The sequence below is a fragment of the Cajanus cajan genome, chromosome 1 (genome assembly GCF_000230855.2).
Source record: "Cajanus cajan strain Asha chromosome 1, NIPB_CcT2T_4, whole genome shotgun sequence".
NCBI classification, from domain to species: Eukaryota; Viridiplantae; Streptophyta; class Magnoliopsida; order Fabales; family Fabaceae; genus Cajanus; species Cajanus cajan.
Window position 1 is genome coordinate 17,955,946 of NC_138517.1, and position 10,153 is coordinate 17,966,098.

At 30.6% G+C, this 10,153-nt stretch overlaps 1 protein-coding gene across 1 annotated transcript; it reads right to left on the reverse strand.

Annotated features, from left to right (window-relative positions):
* Nucleotides 1–226: 226 nt before the first annotated feature.
* LOC145950791 (receptor-like protein EIX1) lies at nt 227–3,521 on the reverse strand. Its single transcript, XM_083062542.1, has 3 exons — nt 1,980–3,521; nt 792–1,902; nt 227–681 (listed from the first exon to the last, which is right to left on the reverse strand). The coding sequence occupies exons 1-3, from the start codon at nt 3,519–3,521 to the stop codon at nt 227–229; spliced, it is 3,108 nt and encodes a 1,035-aa protein (XP_082918668.1).
* Nucleotides 3,522–10,153: the final 6,632 nt, after the last annotated feature.

Consider the following 10,153-nt stretch of genomic DNA (forward strand, 5'->3'; position numbering starts at 1 on the left):
TGTTGCGGTCCACAATTTAAAACCATGCTTCTTGGAGTTAGCATTAACAAGGATAAAGAATTAAATAAGTAAATTCTAACAATCAGATTCATGCCATTGTGTACATTAATTTTAGAAAAAAAGACATTCTTATTTCCATGTCAAAGAGTTATTGGTTTATATAACTAAAATAGAGAAATTAACACTATAACGTTCAAAGAAAGAAGTTATTAGAATTACGTACCTACTACCCTTTGAGCCACATCTGGAACTTCAATAAGTTCACTTCAACCGTCACAAGTATATAGTCTGTTACTTTGTTCAAGAATCTCATGTAAGAATTTCTCCATGGTCGCCAAACTAGTATTGGCCCTAATAGGCCCCAAAAGCCTACGAAGAATCCTATCCCCAAACTCATGTATAATGCTTCATAGAAAACTGAATTGTCATCTTCATCATGAATTGCTTGTCCTTTAGGGTTTTCTATTGTCTCATCTCCAGGACAACTTTTGTTAAGTTGTTGACCACAAAGACCAATATTTCCTTCAAAACTAGAGGCATCAAATGTTTGCAACTGTCTTCCCCAAGGGATTCTTCCAACGAGATCGTTGTTTGATAAGTCTAACACAGCAAGACGATCAATATTGGATAAAGTAGAAGGGATTTCTCTAGATAAATGATTTCTTGACAAGTCAATAAATTCTAGAGAACTTAAATTCCCAATCTCAGATGGAATTTCTCCATTCAAGTTGTTTCTTGATAAATTAAAGAAACTAATCCAAGTAAGTATCCAACCTCTTTTGGTATTTCACCAGTTAAACCATTACTTGAGAGATCAATGCTACCCTCGGGATCCCAAAACATATAATCCTGGCCTTTCCACATAAATATCACGCTAGGATCATACTCCTCATGGGTAAACACTTTCGATTTCATTTGACGAATCGAAATTCTTTCCTCTCTAGTTACTTTCCTGTCCATCATTGTAGTAAAATTCCTGAGACATGTTGGAATTCCTCCTGACAAGTGATTCCTTGAAAGATCCAAAAACTGAATTTGGCTTAAATAGCATAGGTGTACAGGAACACTTCCAAAGAACTGATTTACTCGCAAGCTCAAGATTTTCAATTGTTGGAAACTTTCTCCAATCCACGGGGGTATCGAACCAGACAACGAATTTTCACTCACATCTAATATATTTAAATCAGTGCAATTCTTCAATGTGAATGATAGGTCTCCAGTTAAATTGTTGTTTCGTAAGGCCAAAACTTTCAAAGAAATAAGAGTGCCCATGGATTGTGGAATCTTCCCTGACAATTTATTACTGCTTAGGTCAAGATATGTTAAGGACCCTAGATTTTTCCAACAGTCGGGTAGTTGTCCTGTTATTTGATTAGTTGATAAATCCAAATACGACAATTTTCTGGCTGTGTTTCTTCTGCACAAAAATGTCTTTAAATCTGAAATCTTATTTTTGGAAAGATCAATTAGAAAAGCTTGTGACAAAAAAGCAGGAATTTCACCCTCAAGTTGATTTGAATTTAGAACTACGTATGTATCATCATTAGGAAGCTTGATTGGTAAATTTGGAATTTTACCTTTGAGACTGTTGTAAGACATATTCATCTCACTTATAGACTGCAACTTGTTCCAAAACCAATCTGGTACAAAGTCATCAATCCCAGCATTAGAAATATCTAGAAACTTTAATTGAGTTTGAGTTTGGAGCCAACGTGGGAAGCTAGGACCCAACTTGCACGAAGCTAGTCCCAAAATATATAATTGGAAAGGTGGAACCCAGGTAGAACCAAACTTTAGAGACAATGAATTGTCTGTTAAGTCTAAGCTTTCCAAGTTAGACAAATTTGTGAGATGTAGTTCAGTGATATCACCTGTTAACTGGTTATTGGAGAGATATAATTCCTTCAAAGATGTAAAAATTGAAAGACTAGGTAACATTCCAGCAATCTGATTATAAGATAATCCATAGTCAGAAATACATGTCTGTTGCACCTTGAAGAATTTTGAATGATGCTAGAAATTTCCCCACTCAAATTGTTTTCGTTAAGGAGTAAGTTCTGCAATGTGCATATATTCCCAAGAGAAATTGGAATCTCCCCTTGCAAATTGTTCCTGCCAAGTTTTAATTGCTGCAATGTGCGTATATTCCCAATGGAAGGTGGAATCTCGCCTTGTAGATAGTTAGACTCAAGGTCAAGAACTTCTAGAGACTTCATTACTCTCCCAAATCCATCTGGAATGGGACCTGTTATCAAGTTTCTACGAATCCATAAGCTCTGAAGATTGGTTGTGAAGTTGGAAATCCAGTGAAATATAATTGATGATGTCAATAGATTAACGGAGAGATCAAGGGTAACAAGAGAAGATGAAGAATTTTGAATGGAAACAGATGGCACAAGAAAATTTTTTTCAGCAAGACTACAATATGCTAGATTAAGTACTCGTAGTTTGGAACTGAAGTTGAAATTTGCTTGAAATACTGATGATGTCATATTATTATAAGACAAATCAAGGATCACAAGAGAAGGAAAGTTTGGAAAGTGAGATGGCAAAACAATATTATTAAAATGAAGATAAAGCTCTTGGAGATTATGGCTATAGTTGAACAACAATTGAAATGATGATAGCGTGAGCCAATTATAAGAGAGATCAACGATGGAAAGGGAAGTGGAAAGGTTGGAATGAGAAGGAAACAAAGATGAAATATTATCATCTGAAAGTTGACAACCGCTTAGCCTCAACTCTCTTAAGTTTGGAATAAGCTCACTAATCGCTTGTTGCCAATAGTGAGAGGATTCAATTATATGAAACAATTCTAGGTGAAGAGTTGTTAATGAAGAGAGAGAAGATAGCCACTTTGCATTAGTAATTTTAGGATAAAAAAAGGTATACGTAGAAAATTTAAAAGAATGCAACATAGGAAGATTCCCAACCTGGAAAGGAATTCCAGAAAGTGAAGTTTCCAAGAGATGAAGATACCTCAACTGTGAGAGATTTCCAAGTTGATAAGGGATTTCTCCATGGATTTCATTGTAACTTAGATCAAGATAACGCAACCTTGTAAGCTTCCCTAGTTGAGAAGGGATTTTTCCGCCTAAGTTATGAGAATTGTAACTTAGATCAAGATAACATAATCTTGTAAGCTTCCCTAGTTGAGACGGGATTGTTCCATAGAGAGAATTTTCTTTAAGATCAAGGTACTCCAACTTTGAGAGATTTCCCAACTCATGAGGAATCCTCCCAGCAAAATCCGACCATGATAGATTGAGATATCTTAAGTTTTTTAAGGAGTCCATGTGTTGTGGGATTTGAGTGCCCCTGAAATCATTAAAACTGAGATCCAAATGTTGAATGTTTTGCAAGTCAAACAATGAAATGATATTGATTGCACCTCTCAAATAATGTGTTTGTGAACCAGGAAGATGAAGCACATGTACGTGACCTGTTTCATTGTTGCATTCAATGCCTTTCCATTTGCAGCAATCACTGTTATTGTCATCCTCCCTCCATGTAGATAGCATGCCAGACCCATCTATGAGGCCATGTTTGAAGTTGAGGAGTGCTTGTCTCTCCTTCTCAATGCATTTCACATGTGATGGAGAGTCAAATCCATGAATGGATTTTTGAGTATGCAAAAAGCATATTAAGATTGCAAACAAGGTTTTCACAAACTAATAGCCCATTACAATTTTGCAGATACGAAATTTCTGCTGTTAGTGTAAAAGAGCAAACACTTCGAATTATGATTTATGATGTCTTGCAAACTTGGGGACAGGGTTTAAGTAGTTAGTTTAGTTGCACACGCTACTTAATTTCTATGCTCTTAGTCTTCATCGACTATTCCCAGTCAAGCAAGCATGAAAGTTGAAATCACACAAAACTCCTCAAGCCACAAAATAAGATAATATGGAAATAAAGATAAATTGAATGACACAATTACCTCTTTAAAATATAATTTTCTTTGGTTTTAAATCAAGATAAGAAGCAATAAGAACGTAATAGATTTACAGAAATTTTGAATTATAATGGAGCTTTAATGGATAATAAATATATTTCAACTGAATTATTGAATATTTACTTACATGTACCATTTTAATACATTGAAAAAAGTAAAGCATAAACAACTATAACCGATGAAAATAACGCTCAGATTTATGAGATGAGAACTAAGAGATAACGCGGATATTCTACAAAACAGAGTATGTTAAATTAATTAAAAACATAAATATTTAACAGCTATTATCACCGTCAATTTTAGATAATATTAAAAAAAAAGATTTTTTATTAGTATTTCAACTAAGTGCTTCATAATAATATTTTAGTATATTATTTGGAGTAAGTACCAAAATATTATCTTTGGATCAATTACACTATAAAAAGGTTTTCAAAGGTTTAAAAAATTGAGATTGTATAAGTCATGTACAATAGAGATGAAGATGAAAGTCATTAACATTGAAGATTGGGAAGGTAGCATCTCCAATGTTAGGTTTTTATCCGGTTCTTAAGTTTAAGTTCTCATTACTTATAAGAAACCTGTATTAGAGCATGTTGACATGACAGATCAAATTGCTAAAATTTAAGCATTGTTACTTATATAAGAGACGGTTGCTTAAGAATAAAAAAATAATTTAGTATTTCTTTCCTTAACTGATGTCAACAACTATAATAATTAAATTTTTTAAAATTTATTAAAAATAAATTATCAATGATTAAAAAATGGAGGTACTTATAAGTAATTTTTATTAGAGAAAATTATAAAAATATTATATAAGATGTTTATGAGTGACATGACAGTGTGGGATCCATTTAAAGTGTATGAGAGTTATTTATAAATAACTTCTATTATAAATGCTATAGTCATATGTAGCTATGATTTATTTTCTATAAATACTTGTAAACTGATTGTAATAGTTGTTGAAACTTGTAAACACCTCTTATATATTAAGTTCTAAGAAAGTGATAAATCTAAAAATTTTAGATATATAGTGAATAATCCTCATACATAAAATCATGAAGAATAGTATTGAAAGAATTGCACGCATTCAAACGTCCATGATTTGTGGAAAAACATTTCAGTCTTGACGCACAGTTGACAGTGTTCAACACTTCAATGTGTCATTTTTCTAGTTTGTCGCTGCGAAGTTTGAAAAATAACAAACAAGCAAATAGAGTACACAAAAGTAGGGAAAACGTTTCCAAAACGATAGCGCTATTACGAGTAAGATTAGTTTTTACTTTTAGTAATGAAAGGTTTAGATCAAACAAAGACACCACCCCGTATAATAAGTTAAATAATATTTATAGTATGACTAAAATATAATGCAAACAAAACTTTTTAAATCATCAAATCTACATTAAAAAAAATTACAAAGTACAACTTTTTAATTGTAATTGGTATTATTTGCTAGTCAGACTTAAAATTTTATTTGATAATATATATAAATATATATTAATAAGACTTGTATTAAATATATTTATAATTTTGAAATAAAACTAGTTTTAATTCGATAATAACACCAACATTATCTAAAAAAATGTGCTTAAGTTTTGTCAAAAATAAATAAGTAAAAATCAAACAAATATATATAGAAACTCACATTTTTTTACTGCGGTTAGAATTGGTTTTTAATTCTTATCATTAAAATTAAACCAAATCTGAACTGCGCTTCTAATATATATACGTATTGATTTATATTATTACTATTATTTTAGTTTACAAAATGTATGTGGTATATATTTGTTTTATATAATTAAAACTTATACTAATACTTTAGTTAGTGTAATGTACAAACATATTTATTATATATAATTAAAAATAATTATATATAAATAAATTATATTTTAATATATAATTTTTATTTAATATTAATATATATAATTTTAAATAGATAAATTATATTTTAGATTTATGATAGATAATTTGTATTATAACAAAAAATTATTTATTTATTGATAATTTATTTTAGAATATTAATATTTAATTTATAAATATTTTGGATAAATAAAAATGAAATTAGATAAGAAGCTAAAAAAATCTATACAAACCCTCTTGTTTAAAACAATTATTATAAACACTCTCACATCAAATAGATGTTTGTGTTTAATATATAATAGTTTTTTTTTTTTTAGAAAAGCATGCAAAGGCATCACAATAGAGAAGGAAATTCTAATTATATATGTTGGCACATAAAACTCTACCAATGATTTATAGCACGCCAAGATTGTAATATTTATAAGTGTCCATTTTCTTAAAAATTGTAAGCCTTTTGATAATTATCTAACTAGGTTTAAAAAAAATGTTTTTATTAATTTCCTAAAATATTGTAAGAATCAAAAGGATATGTAAATAGCGGATTAGCGGATTTGGTTCAAAGAGGGAAGAAAATTTTAATCCAAAAAGGCTCGATAGATTAGATTTGGCTCAACTAATAAGTTTTCTTAACCCTAAAGAATTCAAAAATTTACTCAAACATTTGGAAAGGGTTAAGCAGATTGGTCAATTAAATTACAAGAAAACGGTGAATAAGCGGCGGAAAATAAGTGTCAGTTAATAGCCGATGCAAATAGTGTCGAAAAAGTCGACGCTATATTTAAAGAATAGTGTCGGCTTTCCTATGCTAAACTTAAAATAATTTAAATTTATTTTTAGCGTTGGAAAAGCCGACGATATTCTTTAAATATAACGTCGGCTTTTCCGACACTAATTTAATTTAAATTTAAATTAAATTAGTTTCGGAAAAGTCGACGCTATATTTAAAGAATAGCGTCAGCTTTTTCGACACTAAACTTAATTTAAATTTAGTGTCGAAAAAGCCGACGCTACATCTTAAAATAACGTCGGCTTTTTCGACAGTATAGGTGATTTGAAAGAGATAAAGATAATTTTTTCAATGTAATATACGCATAATGTGTCCTGGTACACTTGATTATCAAGTTCACGTAAGACCCTCAAGGTTCACGGATCGAGTCCCGGGAATGTTAAAAATACGAACGAATAAATGATAAGCTGGAAAAAGAAGATAAAGAAAAAAATAAAATAAATTGTGTCAACATAGTTTCAGATTAACTGACAATAAAAAATTAAAATAAATAAATTTGTTAGTGACAGCTTAGCCGACACAGAAAAAATTGTGTCGAATTATTTAACGTCAGCCAAAAATCAACAAATAACCGACAATATTACGTCGGTTTTTATGTGGCCGACTCTAAATCGAAACGTTCTTGTAGTGTTACAAGCCTAATCTATTTTATTTCTAGGACAAATATAAGAGATAAAAAGAAAGATAAGGTACATCAAACAAAACATGGAACATATTAAGAAGTAGAGTTAAATAGGAGAAAATTTTAAGAGACATTTAGGGACAAAGATTTTGTGTTCATCTTTTCCTTTTTATGTTTTCTTTATACATAGAGATCGTTTCCAACACCATGAGCAACTAATTTCATTCCTTTGTTGGAATTGAATATAATTTTCATTTACATATATATGTGTATATATATATATATATATATATATATATATATATATATATATATATATATATATATATATATATATATATATATATATATATGAATGATTGTCTGTTATTCAATGCTAGTAATTTGATTTTGTTCTTAATGTCTGAGGTAGATTGATCTTTCACCTTTTGATTTGTGATATACACTTTGATTACAAAATATTTTTTAAATTTATTTTGAATCAAATCACCTAATGATTCTAAAGGTTATAAACAGATTTACAGTTAGTTGAACAAATTCTTGAACCTAATGTGTGAACATTGATTTAGTAAACGAAAGAATCATTTATTATATATTAGGATCCTAAGAATTTTTAAAGACAAGGAATTGATTTAGAATGATCTAGGTAACTTAGCTTGTATCACATAATCAACGAAAAATATACACAAAATAAGGCTGATCATTTTTCCTATATCAAATTCATGTCTATTTAACACTCACTCGACTATGTGATATAAATTGTCCTCGAGGTTCCTATGTTGTACACCCTGATTCTGGTGAATTTGATTTAACATTCTTCAGGAATTTTTGTCTCGATTTGTTGCCTCATCTACCATGTTATGATTATCAATTCCATTCCTATTAGTGCTATTTGTTCTCGAAGGCTGATTATCACTCGATTTGTCTCTTATCTTAGTTATCAAGTCATATAAGGGAGTTAATACATTATGGTCTGAGTTGATGATAAGTTTACCATGTCAGGATTACTATGGTTCATTTGTTGTTGAAGAGTCATCATAGTCTAATTACTTATATCCATAGGCATATAACTACCTTGTTGAATCAATGACCATTCTTAGCTCTTACCCACATGTTGGTAAGGGTCTTGCATAACAAACCTTATTTTTCTAGGGGTCGCATTATACCCATAAGACTAACAGCCATTTAAGGATTTGGTATAGGGTAAGGTACTGGCATTTCTACACTTATAGGCTAGGTAGCCCTCCAATTTGAAGCCATACCCCATGGGTATTCTCGAGTAGTGTTCACAACTTCTTATGACACATTTGCTAATCCAACAATATTAGTAACATTTATTGGAGGTGGAGAAATTGTCCTTATGGTTACATTTACCATTACATATACATTTTCTTGATTAGGGTTCTTATTTTCTACATTTCAATGTTCTTCATTGTTCATATTTACTTGACTAGATGTAGACATTGTTCTTCCACTCCTAAGTATAAAACATGCCTATAACTAGTTTAATTATGTTTGAATTAGTACAAACGAGTCCCACCAGAAGTGCCAATTTGTCTGCGGGGATTTTCGTTTATAGATCCTTCTTGTTCAAACTAATAAAGTTTTCAATCTAGATATGTGTAGCAAGTGGTGCTTCCTACGTATTTCTCGATTATGATCACCAATGAATTTTGCAACTATTTAGATTAAACCAAATCAAATAAATTTTGTAGAAGACACCCATATTCAATTATGTACGTTCTTAGCATGTAACAAATTTTCTAGGAATGAATTTCATACACATAAAATATAAGTGACTATATTGAAATAAACAAGTTAAACTAATTGAGATTCAATTTTATGTATTTTAATGTGCAAAGATTTCCAGATGCTCTTCAATTATGACTACCATGAAACAAGATCCATGCATATAGACACTTAAGTAAATAGAATTAACAACACTTGCATTAAGTACAATAATTATATCCTTTACTTCAATTAGTTCGTGAATTACAAGGCATGAGATTCTGTGAAGAAATAGAGATACTAAACTATGCTAAACTAAGCTAAGAAAGAAAAGAAGATGGCCAATAAATTATACTCAATAGTCTCGTGCATGAGAGCCATGAATGTAGGCAATGAATGCGTGTGATTGTATAAGTATTGAATTCATGATCCTCATGAATGAGCTTGATTCGTTTATTTATGGAAAACAGGGAAGAGGCGATTATTTTGCACTAGTTCGACGGTGTGATATATAACCACTTCGCATTATGCAACGCAGGTAACCACTTTCAACTACTGTTAGCCTCTCGCAACTGCCCTCTCGATTTCTTAATACATTGTCGAATGATTTCTTTGAGGTCTTTAGTTATTATATCAAACCTTCCTCTGTTTTGAGCATTACCTCGTTTTTGAAATCCTCTCCATCTTTTTACTCTTTTTCAATTTTATAAAATTCGGCTATCTTAAAATTTTACGCAAATACATATATAAGGATTTGTTAACTTATATCCATTTATTTTTTAAGAACAAGTTAGCAAGTTACATTTTTGTGCATTTAAAAAAATATTGTAATTATAACAATATTAAAAAAAAAAAAAAACAAGTGAGTGTAAATTAATAAAAAAACAATTTCTCTCTCTCATACACACTTGCTCACTCACTTGGTGAGGGCATTTGTCCCAACAATCACAAAGGTGGATCGGTCTCTGCCAGTGACACACACTTGGTGGGGCATTTGTCCCCAACAATCACAAACGAATCAATGAATTATTACATTGTTCTCAATTATCATTTCAATTTGTTTGTAATCAAGGACGGAGCCAAGGGGGGACCTACGGGTGCCACGGCCCCCCAACAATTTTAATTTTTTTTTATATACATATATATTACTATATGGCACTCCCTATTTTTAATATAAACTCATATTTTTAATATAAACTCATAT

Coding starts and splice junctions, on each gene's coding strand:
- LOC145950791 (XM_083062542.1), bottom strand. CDS start 3,521: ATGCTATCTACATGGAGGGAGGATGACAATAACAGTGATTGCTGCAAA. Junction 1,903..1,979: donor CTTCAAGGTGCAACAGACAT/GTATTTCTGACT, acceptor ACATCTTTGAAG/GAATTATATCTCTCCAATAA. Junction 682..791: donor CTCAAGTAATGGTTTAACTG/GTGAAATACCAA, acceptor TAAGTTCTCTAG/AATTTATTGACTTGTCAAGA.